At 40.7% G+C, this 22356-nt stretch overlaps 1 protein-coding gene across 1 annotated transcript in view; it reads left to right on the forward strand.

Moving 5' to 3' along the window:
* The window catches only part of CARMIL1 (capping protein regulator and myosin 1 linker 1), a 303970-nt gene that overhangs the window by 124137 nt on the left and 157477 nt on the right, over nucleotides 1-22356 (forward strand). The window contains 3 exon segments of the mRNA XM_070360729.1: nucleotides 2752-2802; nucleotides 8131-8243; nucleotides 16848-16969. Of these exon segments, the coding sequence (XP_070216830.1) occupies nucleotides 2763-2802; nucleotides 8131-8243; nucleotides 16848-16969 (275 nt within the window). The 5' untranslated portion in view covers nucleotides 2752-2762.

The following is a 22356-nucleotide window of genomic DNA, read 5'->3' on the forward strand; positions in this document are numbered from 1 at the left end:
GTCTATAATGGAGTAGAATCTGCAAAAATTCTGAGTCACTGTGCTATGTACCTGAAACTAACACAATCTTGTAAATCAACTGAATTTCAATGAAAAAAGATGAACCGTGGGGTAGGGTCTTAGTTCACAGAAGGTAAATTTTCATCCTTTAAAGCTGAGTCCTGATCTTGCAATTTAGCACAGGTAACCTGTTTGTTCGACCTAAGCGAGTGACTACACTGACTATGCCTGTCTCTGGCGCCTTTTATCTCCCTTTCTATTACTGTCCCAGCTTCTTCCAACTGTCAGATGTTCACCACGGAACCCTGTGTGTCTCAGTCAACAAAACTGCCTCTTGCCCTTTCCCTAAGGCAGCCAAACTCTTCTTCCTGCTTCCCCCCTGGGTAGTGATGCCAGTGTGGATGACTGAAAAAATGTAGCTCTCCAGGTCATTCTTGGATTTGAAAAGAGAATTCCTTTAAACTTGGAACTTTGAGGAAGATAGTGTTTGAGCTGGGAGCTTTGAGAGTCTCCTCCCAGTCACAGGCCGCCCGCTGGGCTGTACCTTTCTACCTCAAATCTGAGTAAATTGCCAGGGTCTAGAGTACCCAAAGGCATGATTGGGTTGGAATGTGTAAAGGTAGCCTAGTGGTGAAGAACATAGGTGAGCTGACTGACAAAGTTAGGTAGGAATCCTATTTTTGCCCTTGGATACATCAGAGTCTCAGTTTGTTTGTCTGAAAAATGGGGGAAATAGTGACAAAGAATATAGTCGTTGAGAGGATTAAATGTATTAACGTATCCAAGGATGTTTGCTCATTTATGGCACATAGGGAATGCTTGTATATAGTTGCAATGACTCAGGGCTATCTTCCTGAGCACGTGACCTGTACAGTTGCACAAGGCATCCTTCTCAGGGGGGCCCTGTGCTGGGGTTAGTGCTTTCTGTCCCTGTCTTAAAATTCTTCGTAATTTTGAACAAGGGCCCTGAAGTTACGTATCCAGTCCTGCTACTCCTGGGCTACCTTTGACCTCTGCTCACTCATCTGGTCCCACTTGTTACACACCTCTCCCCTTTCTATTGCTTGTTTTCTCGGGCCTTAGTTAAAAGAAAGGATCTTTTCTTTGGGAAAAGAACTGTGGTTCACAGCCTCTGGAATATTCAGATACAGATATCTTTTGTTGCCTCCACTTTTAGAAGTCACTGATTAAAGGTCTTTTAGAGCACATCCCCTCTAAAGTCAAATGGCAAAAATTACCCCAGGTAGACAAGAACCCTGTGAAGATGTGTGATTGAAGACATTTGGGTGGAAAGTCTTGCAGTGTGCCCTGTCCCTCCCCCTCTGCCTTCCCCGTGCTCATTATCAGACTGTCTCAGCCACTATCGGGCTGTGTCCCTTTGTCATCTTTCTCACAGAGGGTCCTGACTTGAGTTACTCCCCATAATGGTGACCTATGATTATTCAAAGCAGTTTTCTAGAAAATATACCGTTTCTGTTGGAGTTGGGAGACTAGAGAGAGGCACAGAGCAGCCCACAGGCATACCCATGGATTCACCTTCTGTGTGTGGATGAACAGGATAAGCCTTGGCTCGAATCTAGATAAATCCTGTAACAACTTGGTCCTCAGGTTCCCTGACTTATGGTTTCTAAGTGTGGTTGCTCAGTTGCATCTGACCCTTTGCAACCCCATGAACTGTAGCCCACCAGGCTCTACTGTCCGTGAAATTCTTCAGGCAAGAATACTGGAGTGGATTGCCATTCCCTTCTCCAGAGTATTTTCCCAACCGAGGGATCAAACCCAGGTCTCCCACAATGCAGGAAGATTCTTTACCATCTGAGCCGACAGGGAAGCCAGTTTTGTCCAAATCTAGCGTTCTTAGACTAGCACATGTGTGTTAGTCACTAAATATCAACTTCGGGACAGGGGAGTTCTTTGGAAAATCAAAGACAGGTCTCCCATCAGAACTTGAGAAGTGTTGGGATCCGCTTGCTTTCTTTCTTGCAAAGACACCCCCAGGCCTGCCTGGACCTCTGGGTTGCAGAGCAGCACATTTGGATACTAAAAGTGGTGGGTGGCCAGGGAGCTCTGCCCCAGGTGTGAACTAGGAGTTCAGACTATTCCCAGCCTTAGTATTCTCTAGGGCCCCTGCTGGGCAAGAGGGGCCTATAGGTATACGGGACCCCATTGGCTATCTGTATGTTCTTAGCTGAGAATTGGAATGGAAACTTCCATAAATGTGCTCTCTAGGACTGAGACAGGCATAGCAGAAAAGGAGTCAGGGTTGACTTCTTGGGACAATAGCCTGTTTTGCTGCCTGTGCGTTATGTAAATGTTATCAGCTAGTGGACAGAGAACAGAAAGCAAGTGGGCAACCTCGGGTGGCAGTTGTATTTTGGAAAGCATGAATGAGTACTTGGCTTTTTCATTAAGTTTGCTGTTGAGATAGTGGGGCTCCTCCTATGCATGACATCTATATTTTAGTATCTCTGAGCCCTGTCTTGCTTCCTCAACTGGAGTAATCTGTGGCTCTTTTGGGCTGCTGACTGGTTGCTCGTCTTGAGATTTGGCAGGTGATCTGTTCAATACAGCCCTTCATCCAGTGATTCTTAGGGTAAAGTTAATACTCCTACAAGGTCAATAATCTGTTCCAGCTCACTTAGTCTTTCGTGAAGCCTCAGGAGCCCAGTATCTAATGGTCTGTGGGTCACACCAAAGCCCACCAGCCCACTTTCTGGTATTGATACTGATGCTGTCACTTCTATCTTACAGGTGCTCACGTCATGCCGTGCCTTCCTCGTCACAGCACGAATCCCCACCAAGGTGAGTGTCGATGAGTTTCCTCCTTCCAACACACGTACACAGCCCAACACAACACACACTGGCTTCTCAGTTGCGTAGACTTATGATTTAGGCCAGTATGTCCAGAGTTCTCTTTGCACAACCTTATTTTCCTTCCTTCTCCCCAGAAAGCGCCTGCATATCTCCTTTGTCCCCCTGTGTAGAGCATCCAAGAAAAGCAGCAAAGCATTTCATGCTCTGTATCCTCAGGGCTGGTGAATTTCAATGATTTTCCTCTCAACTGGGGCAGGGTTTATACTTTCTTCAAGTCTGGTTCTTATTTCCTTGGGTCTAATAATGGCGCAATTTTCTAAGGCTTTGACAGGTGGGGAATAACCATCCTAACTCATAAAGAGTATATGACCGGAAATGTAGCCATTCAGTCCTCCTCCATGGTGGAGGACTCTGATGTGGCCTCTAAAAAATAAGTAAAAATATAGTTTTCAAGGTGTTGCCTCTAGAAAATAACATGATACCACTGGTTCCTTAAAAAAGACTAACATCTTCCATAAGATGTCCTTCATCATAGGGTGCAAATTAACATTTGAACTGATAACTGGTGAATTAGGCACCACAATCGCTTCTTTTATTTCCTTTATAGTCACAGAAGGGTTTTGGCGTGTTTTATAGGATATGAACTGAATGGTAACAAGAAATTGGGATTTTTTTTCCCCCTAAAAAGATAATGATAGCTACATTTATTGAATATTGTTTTAGTAAATAAGATGATCTCCCTAAAAATAAGTTATGAAAGCCATGTGGTAGGTCTCATTATTCTTCTTGTCTTATAGATGAGGAAACTGAGGCACAGGGAGGGACAGTGGCTTGCCTGAGGTCAGGCTTACACCAGTTAGTGACAGATAAATGGTTCTCATCAAAGCATGGGAGCAGGGGCTTTACATCCCTAAAAGTACCTTGTTATCACCAGAATTTAGTTAGTTATCTATCAAGTATATTTTAAGTACATTATCTCACTCAATTCTCACAGTAGCCTTGTACTATTAGAAAAGTACTTGTAGCTATTAGAAAAGAGCTCAAAAACTACAGAGCTGGCTTATCTGAGTATTTGCAAGTAATGAATTGGAAGAGATTTAGACTCACTAGCCTCCTCTTTTCTGGAGAAGGCAATGCCACCCCACTCCAGTACTCTTGCCTGGAAAATCCCATGGATGGAGGAGCCTGGAAGGCTGAAGTCCATGGGGTCGCTGAGGGTCGGACACGACTGAGCGACTTCACTTTCACTTTTCACTTTCATGCATGGAGAAGGAAATGGCAACCCACTCCAGTGTTCTTGCCTGGAGAATCCCAGGGACGGGAGAGCTTGGTGGGCTTCCGTCTATGGGGTCGCACAGAGTCGGACACAACTGAAGCAACTTAGTAGTAGTAGTAGCCTCCTCTTTTCACCTTTCTACTGAGCTGAACTTGCCTCACTTGCCAACAAACCCAGGAAGATGGGGAAGGGTTGGAAGATGCTTTCAGCCTCATTGAAGTATGATGTTTGGGTTGCATCATGTTTCTAGTCCTTTCTTCTTAAAATTCAATATTTAGCCACTGTCTTGTGAATACTTTCTTATGTGCTGGACACGGTGCTGTCATGAAGTGGACCTTGTAGGACTGACTAATGATTTGCATGATTTTCACTGAATTTTGAGAAGGTGCCAACCCAGAGTTTGCTAATCAAAGGCTGTGGCTACCTGATGTCTTTTTTCTTTCTAATCATGCAAATGTTAAATTTTACACAGTTTCTCTAAGGAATGAGACTTTATATTATCCCACCCCTTTTGATAATACAGAGTGAGGCTTTATGTTTATAATGTGTTATAAGTGAAATCAGTTATTCTGTAAATGATTTTGGACTAAATTACCTGTATGCTAAAGTACCTGAAGGCAGGCTATAAGGAAGTGAGTTAACCATTATTGTACTGGTGAAAAATTAATTAAGGAAGGAAAATAGTCAAGCAGTCTATTGACTGGAAGGCTCCTGAATGATATGTTTACCCTAATTAAAAATGTTATCACCTCTTGAAGAGTCACGTGTCTCCCTTCTGTTGCCCCCTCCTTGCTCTGCTCTTGAGCAAATGGCCACTTTCATTCCATGATATATATAACATTCACACCGGCCTGGCTAGGGCAGTTTGGACATTGGTTCTGATTTCTGATATTGTCAGCATCACAAAGAAAGAAAGGCAGACCTTCTCTCAGAATGACCCGCGGGTAGGCTGCCCTGGAGAGAAGGCTGGTTTTCATGTGTCACAGCATACCTTGGTTAAGAAGCAGAGCCAGTGTCAATGACATTCATTTTTCTGGGGAAATAATTATATTCAGAACAGTAGTGTACAACCGCCTCTGGTTTTCACACAGGCTTCTTCTCTTTTCTTTGGGGCTGATTAATTAAACATTTTCTTTTCTCTTTTTATAGTAAAATGTACCTCATACGCAGTCAAATGTACAAAATAGAAACGTGCAACTCTGTGATTAATCACCGAGCAGAGACCTCTGCAGCCACATGCAGATGAAGAAATAGAACTTTGCCATTCCCCCCAGAAGGCCCCAACTCTGCTTAGGGGGATGGGGAGTGGGTTATTGTCAGGGGAGGGTCCGCAGGAAAGCTGGGTTGGAAGATGACCCCATGTCAACCAGGCAGTGGAAGGGGTCTCCCACTGGTCAGAGGTTTACTAGTTGACAAGAGCACAGTGCATCTGGGGAGCTGGGTTGTGGGCCCAGGACTGAGGAGGAGGCTGTGGAGGAAGGGAAACTGGCCAGAAAGATGGGCAGTCATGACACAGGTCACTGCGTCCAGAATAGTGGGAGTTCCTGGAGGAGCGAGGAGCTGTTGATAGCCTGGGCCCATTCCTTCTTCATACCTAACCGATTCCGAGTGTCTGTGGCTCTCTCAAAAATGCCCCAGGTCTCCTGCAGCACGCCTGTGTCTCTGCTTCCTCACTAGTCCCCCTGCCTGCTTCTGCTCAGTGGTGTTCTTTAAGCTATCTTCAGGGTGGCCTGAAGTCAGGGGAGGGTTAGTGACAGGGGTTGAGAGCACAGGTCTATTAAAAAGAGCCGTGGGTGAGATTAGAGAGAATGCCTTGGACCTGGTTATAACATCAGTCAGTGTGTCTCAGGGACTCCCTTCCTCACCATTCATTGATTGTTAAGATCAATAACCGTTGATTGTTATGATCAATAACAGACTCAGCCTGTCCTCCCTTCCTCATCCCCAAAACTGCAGAGTCTGCTTCCCATTTCAGCCTTGCCCTCATTCTCTGAATCCTTCTGTGCCTTTGCAGATTCTTTTTCTTCTGCCTGGATTTCCTTTTTCTGTTTTTCTTTGTTGGACACACTTGAAGTCATTCTTTAGGGCCTAGCTGGAATGTCTCAGTGCTTTCCTGGCTCCCTGGCACTTGGCTTATTCCAGGGACAGCCCTGAGGGGCAGGAGAAGCATCTTAACTGACCTCCAGCTGACCTCTCCCAGCCAGACTGACCACAGCTGCCCATGCCAGCCCCGGTGATGCTGACTGCTGCCAGCTGCATCTTTGTAGCTGCTAGGTTGTAAGAGAGTGCAGGTCCTCCCAGACACCTGTCCCCACCAGTTGAATGAGATGCCCACTAAGAGTCAGTGGTTTGTTTCCAAACCTATTCACAGCAGTTACAATTACAGTTTTAAATTAAAGAAATATATATTTCACATTATCAATGAAATAGGCTGTAAAAAGAGAGAGCATCTATGAAGTATTGAATGTTGATCAAGTAATTCACTTAAAATATTACTGTCATGTTAAGGACCAGGCATCTGTTAAAAGCCAGGGGCATGGGGAATATAACAACATAGAGAACTTATACCCTCATATTGCTTTCCCAGTGTCTTCAAGTTCTCACTCCATTTTAAAGAGCTTACATTCAAAGTTGGGTGCTCTGCAGTTATGAGTGTGGCCCACAAAGGAAATGCCTTTGAAGGGCCAACCAAGGGGCTTAACTCAAAGAAGAAACTTTGGCACTATGTCCAAGGCTGGCAAATAAAAATATGTTTATAAGATTTAATTTGAAATAAACGGGAAGGTAGAGATACACTTTATTTAGAAACGAATTCCTGCTTTAAATGAGTTTTCAAACCTCACCAAGTATTGATCTTGATAACAATAGGGAAGAAGACATCCACTCTAATTGAATGTTTAAGAGGTGCCTCCAAGACTGCATTTAACTCTGGGAGGACGAGATAAATGTGTCATTTCTCTTGCCCATCTTGGCACATAGTAGGCCTTCTGTAACTATCTGTTGGCTCAATGATGTGAATGATGAAGCAATGAATTTATCTTTCTACTTCCAGCCCTCATCTTCATACTTCAAAGCATTTAACTGGAGATTCACGGGTCCTCTGTTCTAAAATTGATCCTACCAAACGTATAAAGGTACAGCATAGCACCAGCAGGCAGAGCTATGGGTCCTATGGATTTGGCTCTAGATGGGTTCTTTCCCCATTACTTTTCTGGTTTTAAACCAAGAGAGAGAAATAAACTTATCCAGCTCAGTTCTGCCCATTGTCTTTAGTCCTCGGTTCTGTGACTGTTTGCTGTACTCAGATGAAACACTGAAAAACTGGGAGAAAGATTAGTGGCCGTTTTCCAGGAAAAACAGGCAGAGAGTGAGAGACTGGAGATATTTTGAAGAAAAAGAAATGCTGATTATAGGAGAAGCGAGGAAGGAGCATGTGCTATTAAAATAGAAAGGAAATAAATAATAATTTATGCATATACAGGGACAGAAGACTTTTATTTATTAATAACTGTGTTTCATCGGAGCACAGATTAAAATTCCTAAATACTGTGTTTTCCTAAATCCATTTAAAATAGGCACTTTAATGAAAGACAGTGGAAAGAATGATGACTCCAGTAAGTGGTCAGAATGTAACCCAAAGGGGTAAGGGTTTAGAAAGAAGGGAAAACCAAAAGACACAGGATGAAAACCAGTGTCTATATCCTGATCTGATTTGCTGAAGCAACCTCTGAAATAAGAGAAAAAAGTCTATTTAGATGGCTCCCTTCATACAGTCATTCCTCAGTAAATAAATAATGGAGTAGAAGTACAGAAACTTTCCATGGGGTTTGTCCTTGGATGAAATTTTAAAAAGTCAGACTTGGCATTTCCTTTTGGCCCTTTAGGAAAGTTACTAATGCTTTTTTTGAAATATGATAGGTCAAAGGTCATGTCATATTGAATGAATGGAGATATTAAATCAGCCTACCTTCAGAAGATGTCCAATATTTTGTTTGCACTTGGACTATTTCTAATTGTAGCATTTTTCCTTTGAATTATAGGTTTTAACACCCTTATTACAGGTCTGTCTTTCCTCCCCCTCCCTCAATTGCAGCTCGAGGTAACCTTCAGCTACTTGGAGATTCACGGTGTCATCTGCAGCAAGCCGGCTCAGGTGGGTATGAACAACCTGTTTGTCATTATTCCAAGGTCAGAACCTTTCTTGAGTTTCTGAAACCAGATAATACCTTCTGTTTGGTTCACTAATGAAAGTTTCTTGAGATAATGTGGAAAAACAAGATAAGGGAAAATGGAGTTTTGAATGAGAGACTGAACAGGGGCTGGGTGGGCAGGGGTCAGGAGTTCGTGATAAAGGAAGCAGTTTGTTCTCCTTAGTATGGAAAGACCTAATGAGCTCTTGTGTTACCTGGCAATGTAGATGTGAGAGTACTGTTCCTTAGAAATGTACAAGTTTTAGCACTAAAATTTCATAGCTATTCTACAATACTATGTAAGATCTTTCTGGGAATAGAGTGATTAAGAGAATTTTTTGATATTAATAAAATATAGATTTTAAAGGACAACTTTATTGAACTGTAATATGCAGTCAACTAAAGTGTGCAGCTTGATAAGCCGTGACATGTGGAGCCATGAAACAATTACTACAGTCAAGATACTGAACATATTCATCACTCCCATGCATCACTCTCACGCATCTTAGTAAACATTTCCTCTTGCCCCTCCTCATCTGTAATCACCTATAGGCATCTGCTCTCAGCCACTAATTTCTGAAATTTTATCTGAGTAGAATCATAGTGTGTGTGCTTCCTTTTAGCCAGTGTATTTATTTGGAGAATGATTGATTTTGTTGCATATCTCAATAGTTCGTTCCTTTTTATTGCTGAGTAGTGTTCCATTGTATGACTGTATCACAGTTTATCATCCCTTGATGGACATTTGGGTTGTTTTAGCTTTTGGCTGACAAGCAAAGGTGCAGTGGGCATTTATTTACAAATCATTGATTGGACATTGGCTTTTAGTTCATGTGGGTAAATATCTAGGAGTGGAATGGCTGAATTGTATGGTAGGTGTCTGTTATCTGCAGGCTACTGTTCATGGGGTCACAAAGAGTCGGACACGACTGAGCGGTTTCACTTCACTTCAAACTGTTTTCCAAAGTGGTTGTACCATTTTACATCACCACCAGCACTGTGTAAGAGTTCCAGTTCCTTCATATCCTCCATAATACTGGTATGATCAGTGCTTTAAATTTTAGCCATTTTAATAAATTTGTAGTTTTTAAAATTTGTATTTTCCTAGTGACTAAAGATATTGAACGTCTTATCTGTTTATTTGCTGTCATGTATCTTTGTTCAAGTGTTGGTTCAAATCTTTTGCCATTTTAAAAATTAAGTTCTTGTTCTTTTACTGGTTCTTTGTATATTTTGGATACAAATCCTTTATCAGATATATGATTTGTACATATTTTCTCTTGGTCTGTGGCTGGTTTTTTCATTTTCTTTACAGTGCTTTCCAAAGAGCGGAATTTAAAAATTTTGATGAAGTTCAGTTTGTCTGTTTTCTTTCATGGATCATGCTGACATCATATTGAATAAATTCTTGATTAACTTAAGGTCACAGATGCTCCATATCTTCTCAGGTGTTTTATAGCTCTAAGTTATACATTTAGGTCTGTGATCCATTTTGAAATATTAATAATTTCTGTATATAAAGCAATATGTGGATCAACTTTTTAATATATATATTTCTACTTGTTCCAGTAATGTCTGTTTGAAACTGTCATTTCCCCACTGAACTTTGACTTTTGTTGAAGATCAACTGCACACATAAATGTTGCTCTTTTTCTGGTCTCCTTGGTCCCTTTCATCCTGTCCGTCTGGTCTATTTGTATGATCGTGTATTGTCCTTATGTTGATCTTGCATTGTCTTGATTACTGTGGCTGTTATAGCAAGAATCGAAATCAGATAGTGTTAGTCCTCCAATTTTGTTCTTTTTCAAAGTTGTTTTAGTGATTCTATGTTCTTTGCATTCCATATGAATTTTAGACTCAGCTCAGTTTCTCTACAAAAAGGCCTGCTGAGATTTTGATTGGGATTATATTGTATCTATAAATCAGTTTGGAGAGAACTGATGTCTTAATAAAATGGAATCTCTGATCCAAGAAAATTATTTCCCAAAGGTGTTAGGTCTTTTAAAATTTATCTTGGTAGTATTTTGTTGTAGCTTTCAGTATACAAGTCTTATATATCTTTGTCAAATTTACTGATATAAAGTTGTTCATAGTATCCACTTGTTAGCATTTAATTATCTGTAGATTGTCTTTCGTGATGTTGATGATTTGGTTCTTCTCTCTTTTCTTTTCCATATCAATCTGGTTAGAGGTTTATCAACTCTTTTGATCTTCTCAAGGAACTTGCTTTTTGGTTGTATTCACTTTTCTCTATTGACTTCATTGATTGTTTTATATTCCATTGATTCTTACTCTGATGTTTTTATTTCCTTCTATTTAATTTAAAAAAAAAAAAACTCTAAAGAAAATGTGTGTGTGTGTAGTTTGTTGATAACGTTCCTAAAAGAAATTGTCACTTTATGTTGATTGAGATTGCATACAAATCCTTGGAACATTTCCATAGTTCATCTTAAAGCAATGTTTTATCCTATCTGTTTATCATTCTCCAGGAACTGGAGTTTGGAAGGAAAATTATAGCTCCATATGTTTGCCCAAATGGGCAAACATATGCAGGAGTGATCACTCATGAATGATGACATAACCAGGGCCTTCCTGATGGTCTTAATTCAGGAATGTTTGTGTTTATGATTTTGGGGTTGTGATGGGAACAGAAGGGTGGTATTGAAATGTCAATGCCAAGGTTATATTCAGAATATGATTAGACTGTGCTATTTAATTATAAGAAAGGATGTTAATACAGCAAGACCAATTTTTGCATGTGGCTGCTGAAACTGATCTTACCACACTTACGGTGCTGTGCCTTCAGTATGTCCAGCATTCAGAGGAATGAGGGTTAAGGCAATCTGCCTCAGTCCCATGGAGCTGTTCTGTCACTGTAAGTACCACAACAGCAGCTCTACAATGTCACTTCAGTGACTGTATGCATGGTGTGGACCTTGAAAATAAAATCACTATATAGTGAAACAGTGGGACTGTTTTCACAAAGGAGCCAGCAATCCAGACACTGGCAATATGAGTCATTTAGTGGGATTCAAAATTTGATGTTTTAAAATTGCCTGTGGTGCTTTTTAAAAATACCGATGCCTCAGCTATTGGGTGTAAGACAGGCTACAAGGATGTGTTGTACAGCACAGGGAATATAGCCCATATTTTCCAGTAACTATAAGTGGAGTGTAACCTTTAAAATTTGTATAAAAATGAAAAAGATGTACCTCCAGCAGCCCTACTCCCTCCTCTGCCACATACACACACTCTCACACATATTCACTCACGACAGTTAGGATTCCATATGTCTGAGGTTGACAATGAATAACCCGTGTTACCTCAGGACCGTTGATGTTGCTGGATTTTTTTTTTTCTGATGTGAAATCATAAGAATGATGGCATCTGCCTGACTACCCTTGAACAGAACATTTTTTTTAGTGTTTTCTGGGATTTATTAACTTTTCTGTCACTGCAATTTTATCATTTAATTATAGTAAATTCTGGTAAGATTCAAGGAGACATATGCATTTCATGGTATATTAGTGAGAGTGGGTGAACTTGGTGCTGAGTTTGTGAAATGTGACTTTTACTATTCTTTTCTTCCTTCTTGTGAAAATGTGGGAGAGCGTCATCTTATTTTAGAAGTCCCCACTCCAGTACTCTTGCCTGGAGAATCCCATGGATGGAGGAGCCTGGTAGGCTGCAGTCCATGGGGTCGCCAAGAGTCGGACACAACTGAGCGACTTCACTTTCACGTTTCACTTTCATGCATTGGAGAAGGAAATGGCAACTCACTCCAGGGCTCTTGCCTGGAGAATCCCGGGAAGGGGGAGCCTGGTGGGCTGCCATCTATGGGGTGGCACAGAGTTGGACACGACTGAAGCGACTTATCCTTATCCTTGCCATAGCACTTTCTGGGGTTCAAGCTTCTTGCTGTCATGGTCGATAACTGGAGATCAGTGGTCGTACAGTTTCATAGTTCTAGCATTCTTGGACCATTTTTTATACAACTGAAATAGCTGCTAATTTTTTTTCTTTTTTTTCATTATAAGGTTGTTTGCTGTGTCATAGAATGATTTTGATAAACCACCTATGGCTATTTCCGTTGCAAGAAAAACGCTTCACAGATCTGTTGGCTGGGCTTTAGTAAGAACATTTTTCTTAAAGATTACTCAGGTGGTTCTAAGCAAGAGGCGGAGTGGGGTTAGAAACTTGAGTCTTAAATATTAATAGGATACTAGTGTTCATAGTGCTGACTATTATTTTAAATGTTCATTGGACTCAGGGAATATATTCTGCTAGGTGTCTAAGCAGTAATTGTTTCAAACATTCTGTTTTAGCCTCAACTGAAGTAGGAGGGCGAGGGATATTTGAGAGGGAGTTCTTTTTTCTGATGAAATGATTTACTGTGTTGGTCTCACCTCTATCACTTTGTTGTCATCTTTACATTATGCAAAGGTGGTGACATATTATGCAAGGCTGGATGACTTTTATGTGAGGTTGAATTCAAAGGCCTCAATTCTTCCCACCTGTCACCTTTTTTCCTTCCCTGTCATTCTATTCAATCTTGTACAATTAAGGATGATTAGGTGTTAAGATTAAGTGGAATTAGAATAAGCTAGTTACTAATTATCCACACCCAAACTGTGAACTGAATAGATGCACTAGATGTGATGAAAGAAGTAGTACATTATAGTGAAAAATATAATTACCTGTTGTGGGAAGGTTAGGGTGGGGTGTGGAACATAGACAAGGAGGTTGCATCACAAAGTATCTGGCTTTTTAAAACATACGTATGCCCAGATAGGTGTGTATGAAACATCAGCAGCTTTAGCCTTACTCAAGACATATCACTGAAGTGTCATGTAAGTAACTACCTCCATGTACAAGAATGCTTGCTGCCTTTTTTGGGATAAATATCTCTTGGACCAACTTCTACAAGACCAATGAAGTCTTTGTCTAGAGAATTTCAAATGCAGTGCTGTAGTGAAAATTGGGATTAAAAAGTATTTTCTATTCAGGGAGCCAACTAACCGTTACAAAGTTGGTATGGATTAAATACTTGTTAACAGATTCCTCTAAGGGTACTTATGAAAAAGTAGCATTTAAGGACTTAAATTACTTAAGTCTTTTTTATTTCATTTTGACAAATAAATTGGATTGCTTTTTCTTTTAATATAAGCACTTTGAAATACAGATTATTTTTTAAAATTCAGCTGATTTTTTTGTTTTTGTTCAGTTGCTAAGTTGTATCCAAATCTTTGCAACCCCGTGGACTGTAGCCCGCCAGGCTCCTCTGTCCATGGGGTTTTCCAGGTCAGAAATACTGGAGTGGATTGTCATTTCCTTTTCCAGGGGATCTTCCTGGACTGGAGATCATTCTTTACCACTCAGCCGCCAGGAAGCTAATTTTAAGACAACCTAAATTCCATGGGCAGAGGAGCCTGGTGGGCTACAGTCCATGGGGTTGTAGAGTTGGATAGGACCGAGCTGCACATACAACCACACACACACAGTGAATCTAAAAGCTTCTTTTAAATCCAGTTGTTTAGTTGCATATTAAGGGTAGAGTTTCCCCATCATATTTTTGTACAAATTAAGTAGCAACAGGGAGTAGATATACAAGGATATTTTGATGCAGTGATCATCAAAGGGATTGCATTTTATATTAATATTTTTGAGATCCAAGATAATGGTATCTTTTTTCCTTTCAAAAGAAGTGACTTGAACAACTTTTTATTTGGAATGTGTTTCTAGTCAGTCTAATGTCTCTCTTGTGACCTACCCTTTCTATCAGGTTGTTTTATTCTTATTTGTAAGCCTAGCTATATGAACTCAGTTTAGCATTTTGGTATAAGTTTTGGACATCTCCAGCAGATAATTATAGAAATGAGTCTTCACCTAGCATGAATTTTATTAACCTGTTCCCTCTGTATAATCCTTTCCAAATATCCTCTCTCAGAAAAGTTGAAGCTTTTATAACACTTGATTTTTCTTTTGTTATCAGGGAAAAGATTTTACCCTTTTACTTAAATATCTCATGATGTCTTGTTTTTAAAGCATGTTTTCGAAAAATGGAACTACCAGCTTGTCCTCTGGTATTCACCGAAGGAGGTATTCTTACTTACACTAGATGGTAGGGATATAACAGACTTTGTAATTTGTAAGTCAAGGTAAAATCTTGGTAAAAGGAGAAGTCACCCACAAATGTGGATATTCACTCTCCATCATTGAGGGGATCTGTTTGAATCTGCAGTTTGGCCCTTAGAGACACTTGCTTCAGTTTCTGGATATTTCTGACAACCACTCTACCCAGACAGTTTGTCGAGTCTTAAAATTAAGAGCATTATTTTAAGAAATTGCTTCTTAAAATCTGGTATTCGATTAGTATATATCAGCATTAACACAGAAGTATCCTGTTATGCAAAGTTTCAGTTTCTGTAGTTTCAGTTATCCATGGTTGACCATGGTTGGAAAAATGGAAAAATCTGGAAATAATTCATAAATCTTACATTTCATGCTGTTCTGAGTAGTCTTACATACATGCTGTTCAAGCATGTATGAAATCTTGCACTGCCCTGCCTCATCCCATCCAGGACTTGAATCATCTCTTCATTCAGTGTTTGTCACACATTAGTCACATGGTTGCCAGCTAGGTTATCAGACCAGCTGTCACAGTATTTCAGTGCTTGTGTTCAAGTAACCCTTATTTTATAATGGCCCTGAAGCATAAGCGTCATAATATTGGCAATTTGGATGTGCCAAAGAGAAGCCAGAGTGCTCCCTTTAAATGAAAAGGTGAAAGTTCTTGACTTAATAAGGAAAGAAAAAAATTATATGCTGAGGATGCTTAGATCCGTGGTAAGGATGGATCTTTTATCTGTGAAATTGTGAGGCAAGAAAAAGAAATTTGTGCTATTTTGCTGTTGTATCTCAAATTGCCAAAGTTATAGCCACAGAGTGTGATGACTGCTTAATGAAGATGGAAAAGGCTTTAAAGGAAACCACTGACAAAAAAAAGAGAATCTAATGAATGAGAGAAAATATTTGCAAATGATATGACTGATAAGAGGTAAATATTGAACATATATAAACAGCTCGTACAGCTCAACATCAAAAAAACAATCTCACTAAAAATTGGGCAGAAGTGAATAGGCGTTTTTCCAAAGAGGAAATGCAGATGGGCAAAAGGCACATAAAAAGATGCAAAACATTGCTGTCATCAGAGGGATGCAAATCAACACTACAACGGATACCACCTCACACTTGTCAAAAGGATTGTCATCAGAAAGAATACAAATAACAAATACTGGCGAGGAGGTGGAGAAAAGAGACCCCTCAGACATGATCAGTGGGAATGTGAATTGGTGCAATACGGTGGTTCCTCAAAAAACTAAAAGTAGAACTACCATAGGATCCAGGAATTTCACTTCTAGGTATATATCCTAAAAAACCGAAACAATAATTAGGAAAGATCCATGCACCCCAGTGTTCATAGCAGCATTATTTACAATTGCCAAGGAATAGAAGCAACCTAAGTTTCTACCAACAGGTTGAAAGGATAGCAGAGATGTGATGTGTACACACACGTGCACAAGCACGCAGTAATACACTACTACTCAGTCATAAAAAAGAAGGGAACCTTGCCATCCGCAGCAACGTGGACGGACTTGGAGGGATCATACTAAGTAAAATAAGAAGGACAAACACTGTGTGGTATCACTTAGGTGTAGAATCTCAAAATTACAGCAAACTAGTAAATATAACAAAAAAGCAGACTCAGATCTGGAGGAGAAATTAATGGTTACTAGTGGGAAGGAGAGGGAAGGAGGAGGCATGGTATATGGGGAGAGGACTAAAAGGGACAAATATTAGGTAGATATATTGTGCAGCGCAAGAGAATATAGCCAATATTTTATTATAACTATAAACGGAGTATAAACATTAAAAGTTGTGAATCACTATCTTATATACCCATAACATATAATATTGTACTTCAACTATGCTTCAATTAAAAAAAAAGATGGAAAAGGCATTAAATTTGTACTTCAACTATGCTTCAATTAAAAAAAAGATGGAAAAGGCATTAAATTTGTACTTCAGCTATGCTTCAATTAAAAAAAAGATGGAAAAGGCATTAAATTTGTACTTCAGCTATGCTTCAATTAAAAAAAAAGATGGAAAAGGCATTAAATTTGTACAATAAGATGTCTTGAGAGAGACCACATTCACATAACTTTTGTTATAGTCTGTGTGATTCATGGGGTCGCAAAGAGTCGGACACGACTGAGTGACTGAATTGAATTGAACTGATGGTTATAATTGTTTTATTATTAGTTATTGTCAATCTCTTAGTGCACCTGATTTATAAATTAAACTCTATTATGGGCATGTATATATAGGAAAAAATATAGCATATATATAGGCTTCAGTACTGCCTGCTTTCAGGCTTCCACTGGGGCCTTGGAACGTTTCCCCAAGAATAAGGGGGGTGGCTACTGTATATAGTTTACACTATTTAAAGTAAATAAATTTAAGGGACTGGCCTCCTCCTTAAGCAGTGTCCCACCCGCTCGTTGCAGATGCTTGTGGAAACTGAGAAGTGCAGCATCTCCATGAAGATGGCGTCGCCCGAGGACGTGAGCGAGGTGCTGGCGCACATCGGCACCAACCTGCGCAAGATCTTCCCTGGCCTCTCCCCAGTGTGAGTTCTCCCGCGACCTGGCCCTCCCTCAGAGTGCAAACAGCCTTCCTCTTGCCCTTCATCGGGTTCCTCTCTCCTGCTTCCTTCGGTCTTTTCAACGTTACACATCAAAACCCTGGCTCAATCCTGTTTCGTGCCTGAGATTTTCTATGTGACTGTTCTTTAAAGATCTGCAGTGAGGAAGGAGTTTGGTATTCCTTTAACTTCTCCTGCTAAGACTAAAATACAAACTTAAAAAAAAATTTTTTTTTTTATTTATTGGAGTATAATTGCTTTACAGTGTTGTCAGTTGCTGTACCACCAGGTGAGTCAGCCACATGTATACATATGTCTCTTCCTCTTGGGTCTCCCTCTAGGTCATCACGGAGCACACAGTCTGAGATTTACCCTAGTATGAATTGTACACACAGCTATTAGCAGAATGTCTGGGGCTGAACGCTCTATAGGGAGGCATCAAGTATCACATTAATGAAGAACTTTATTTTCTTCATTTTCCCTATTTTTTTTTCTGTTCAGTGAGAGGAAACTTACAAACAAAACTGAACGTCAAACATAGCCTCTTTTATTTTCCCCTCACTTTTCTGAAATACATGTTAAGGCTAGAAGTAAATTTCGCCTGGACATGTCCTCATATTATTTTCTCAAGCATTTTAAACCAGGATTATGTGCTTGGGTAACAGAGTTTGTACTTAGGGAGTTCATGGGTTGTTGGAAAAGGGGAGTTAGATTGACTGAAGGGAAAAGGCAGCTTTCCTACCCAACATCAACTCTGAGTGTCTTGTATCAACTCTGAGTATCTTGTGACTTTAATGTTCTGCTTGTACTTGTGAAGTTCCTTAATTGTATGCCACGCAGTTGGCCTGGAAAATGTATAATTCTATTGGTGTTGGTTGTTGTGACTAGAGAGATTTGAAGAAGGGGGTAAAATCTTTTCATCTATGTTCCCAGTAGTCAACGCTGTCAGGAAGGGAAATAGATCCTTTACATGAATAATATAGAACAGCAAAAGAAAATAGGTCCCCGCAAAAGAAAATGACCCATTCATAGTAAGTTGGAGAATATGAAACTATACTTGGAATGCTCAAGCCTTGTGTGAGTTATTTGTCCATCAAATGTATCACCTGAGCTCATTGTGGGAACTTTGGGTCCTCAACCCCACCTACTTCCTTGCTCGGGTAGAGGCTGATCATTGAAGGAGAGTCTGAACAGGTATCAGGAGCTGGCCGAATCAGGACAAACACAGCCACGGCCTCAGTTCACATAATCCGTTCTTGAATAATCTAAAGGTTGGCTATGTATAAATGACATGATACCTGCCAGGAACTGAATTTCTAGTTTTACTTAAATCTAATTTTGAAAATAGCATCCATGATCAAAGTCAAATATATAGGGCTTCCATGGTAACTCAGTGATAAAGAATCTGCCTGCCAATGAGGGAGATGTGGGTTTGATCCCCGATCTGGAAGGACCCCATATGCTGCAGAGCAACTAAGCCCATGCACCGCAACAATTGAGCCTGTGCTCTAGAGCCTGGGAACTGTAACCACTGAGCCTGCATGTCATAACTCTCCGTGCCCTAGAGTCTGTGCTCTCCAACCAGAGAGTCCACCTCAGTGGGAACGCTGCACCACAACTTAAGAGTAGTTCCCACTTGCTGCAGCTAGAGAAAGGCCAGCACATCAGCCAAGACCCAGCGCAGCCAAAATAAATACATAAATTAAAAGCCAAACATATAAAAATAGTATATAAATATCTGTAAAATACGACCAATCCCCTTGAGTACAGTCAGAATGCAGGTAGGGAAAAAATGAAGAAGTTTAATTAAAATTAAGGTTTTGCATCAGAATCTCTGCTGTATATATATATGTTTCCCTCTTCCCCTCCCTTACATCTCTCTTCTACTTCATTAAATAAGCAAAGTTTAATCTTCACATAAAATAAAATTTAAATAACATCAATCACTGTTAGCATTGTTTTGTCAACATTCCATCTTTGCTGTGTGATAGTCACTATCGTTGGAGGCTTCATCTCGAAGGCAATGATATTGGGAGGAAACTAGGGGAAATATTTGTAGCAAGTGTTGTTTAATCCTTTTCACAGAGATGCTTGTAATGGCGTTTCCCTTCAGGAAGTTGTTTTGTGTTATGGCCTGCAGGACCCCTGGCTGTTCTCTAAAACCAAGTTAGGTTTTTTTTTTTTAACATTAAATTAAGTCATTAGGATGAGTTAGAACTAATTTAGAAGATGTTTGCTTGAGAACATAGATGAGTGAAAAACATAAGGAAAGTGAACCATCCTTAGATTTCAGAGAAAGGAAAAGCTCATTTAATTTGGGATGTCAAAAAAATAATGTTTGATTTGTGTCTGTTTTGATTTGTTTGGGCTTCTCTGGGGGCTCAGACAGTAAAGAATCTGCCTATAATGCAGGAGACTCTGGTTTCATCCCTGGATCCAGAAGATAACTCTGAAGAAGGGAATGGCTACCCACTCCAGAATTCTTGCCTGGAGAATTCCTTGGACAGAGGAATCCTGGCGGGCTACAGTGCATGGGGTCACAAAGAGTCAGATGCGATGAGCAACTAACACTTTCACACTTTTTCCTCTTTGTTTTGAGAGGTTGACTGTTGTTGTTGGTGGGCCCCAGGGAGAGTTCTGTGAGAGAAATGGTAGAGGCTGGAGGCAGATGCGAGGGAAGGTGCAGCTGCAACTTTGCTTGCCTTAGAAGGACTGCAACTAGCCTCTTGGAGTTAGAATTGAGAGACTGCAGATACCACTGTGAGACAAAGATAAAGCTGCCTGCTGCTGCTGTTGCTGCTGCTGCATTGCTTCAGTTGTGTCCAACTCTGTGCGACCCCATAGACGGCAGCCCACCAGGCTCCCCTGTCCCTGGGATTCTCCAGGCAAGAACACTGGAGTGGGTTGCCATTTCCTTCTCCAATGCATGAAAGTGAAAAGTCAAAGTGAGGTCGCTCAGTCATGTCCAACTCTTAGTGACCCCACGGACTGCAGCCTACCAGGCTCCTCCGTCCATGGGATTTTCCAGGCAAGAGTACGCTGCCTGGAGAGGCCCAAATAAAAGCCTCTGGGATTGGCTGTAGGGAGCTAGTGAGGGCTTTTCAACTTTAGAATAAAATGACAGCTAATTTTAAGGGTGAGTCAGTCTTGTAACACTGCTTTATGAGCCTGGGGGAAGAGAGCCCCAAAATGGAACTGAAAGGTATCAGATTGTCTGAATATTTTGGGGGGGCAAGACTCTAGGCAGATTAATGTACTTCTCCATGCCTCAGTGTCCTCCTCTGTAAAATGGGAATAATGATACTCATGCAGTTTTGGGAGGATTAAATTAACTTCTGTTGACTGCTTAACAAATGCTCCACAAATCTTAGCTGAATAGCCTGCTATTGTCTTTACCAGGATGAAAGCCTCCATGTGGGGAAGGAAATAGGTGATGTTTGTAGGGAGATTCTTTGATGTTTATGAATTTTTAAATTATTTTATGTTTGTGTGTAAGTTGATTGCATTTCTTTAATTTGATTTTTTATTGTTAAATGTGGCCAATAACACCCTTTTTTAGGTAAGACAACAGTAACCTCCTAACATGATTTTCTTCTCAGGCTTTCAGCATGTTGGATTCTTCTTTTTTTTTTTTTTTTAATTTAATTTAATTTTTAAATTTTATTTTATTTTTAAACTTTACAATATTAGTTTTGCCAAATATCGAAATGAATCCACCACAGGTATACCCGCGTTCCCCATCCTGAACCCTCCTCCCTCCTCCCTCCCCTACCCTCCCTCTGGGTCGTCCCAGTGCACCAGCCCCAAGCATCCAGTACTGTGCATCGAACCTGGACTGGCGACTTGTTTCATACATGATATTATACATGTTTCAATGCTATTCTCCCAAATCTCCCCACCCTCTCCCTCTCCCACAGAGTTCATAAGACTGATCTATACATCGGATTATTCTTTCATATACGTGACAGTGTGAAAGTTGGCTGGGTATTAGTGTCAGTAAGTTAGGACAGTGCGTCTTTACTACCATGATAGAAATGATATTGCAAATCCCTCTTCAAGTCAAAAGCTGGTTAAGTTCAAAAAGGAAAAGGAAAGTGAAAGTCACTCAGCTGTCCGACCTTTTGTGACCTCATGACCATACAGTCCATGGAATTTTCTAGGCAAGAATACTGGAGTGGGTAGCCTTTCCCTTCTCCAGGGGATCTTCCCAACCTGGGGATCAAACCCAGGTCTCCCATATTGCAGGAGGATTCTTTACCAGCTGAGCCACAAGGGAAGCCCAAGAATACTGGAGTGGGTAGCCTGTCCCTTCTGCAGTGGATCTTTCCGACCCAGGAATCGAACCTGGGTCTCCTGCACTGCAGGCAGATTCTTTACCAACTGAGCTATCAGGGACTCCCTAAGTTTGAAAAGATGAGGTTATTATGAAGAGAAGAGTGGCAAAATGGGAGTTAATGGGTCAACAATGGAAAGGTGCTTTACAGACTCTGGCAGTTTCTATACTTTTCTAAAGAAATAGGTACCCCTTTGTGGTATCGTTTGTATCAATAAAACATGTCCTCTTCTGGAGACAGCTGCATGTTGTATAGGGTGAGCGCTGGAAATAAATTTTTGATAAACCAATTAATTGGATAAAAATAATTTTCAGATTTTTTTCCATGTCAACAATGTAAGTGTGAGCTTTGCATAGAGAGCAGGCATGCTTGTCACTGAGTTCACTGTTTTTGCCACATGAACTATTTTCTGACTCTTGTGTAAATTAAATGCACATAATCCCTGGTGGCTCACATGGTAAAGAATTCACCTGCAATACAGGAGACCTGGGTTCCATCCCTGGGTCGGGAAGATCTCCCGGTGAAGGGAATGGCTACCCACTCCAGTATTCTTGCCTGAGAATTCCATTGGACAGAGGAGCCTGGTGGGCTGTAGTCCATGGGGTAGCAAAGAGTCGAACACAACTGAGTGACTAAGAACACACAATGTAAATGTAGTTGGTTCAACTGCGTAGTGCCACCTATTAGTAAGTGGTAGGGTGTATTCTGTGGACAGAGGAGCCTGATGGGCTGCTGTCCGTGGGGTCACACAGAGTCGGATATGACTGAATCGACTTTGCATGCATGCATGCATTGGAGAAGGAAATGGCAACCCACTCCAGTATTCTTGCCTGGAGAATCCCAGGGACAGAGGAGCCTGGTGGGCTGCCATCTATGGGGTTGCACAGAGTCGGACACAACTGAAGCAACTTAGCAGCAGCAGCAGGATGTATTAATACATGTCCGTTTGCTAGGATTTTGGTTGACATGTTATGACATTTATTCTGATAGCAATTTCATGTCTGTCTTTCTGTCTTACATGCATGCCGTGTGTGTATG

The sequence above is a fragment of the Bos mutus genome, chromosome 23 (genome assembly GCF_027580195.1).
Source record: "Bos mutus isolate GX-2022 chromosome 23, NWIPB_WYAK_1.1, whole genome shotgun sequence".
In the NCBI taxonomy this organism is placed as follows: domain Eukaryota; kingdom Metazoa; phylum Chordata; class Mammalia; order Artiodactyla; family Bovidae; genus Bos; species Bos mutus.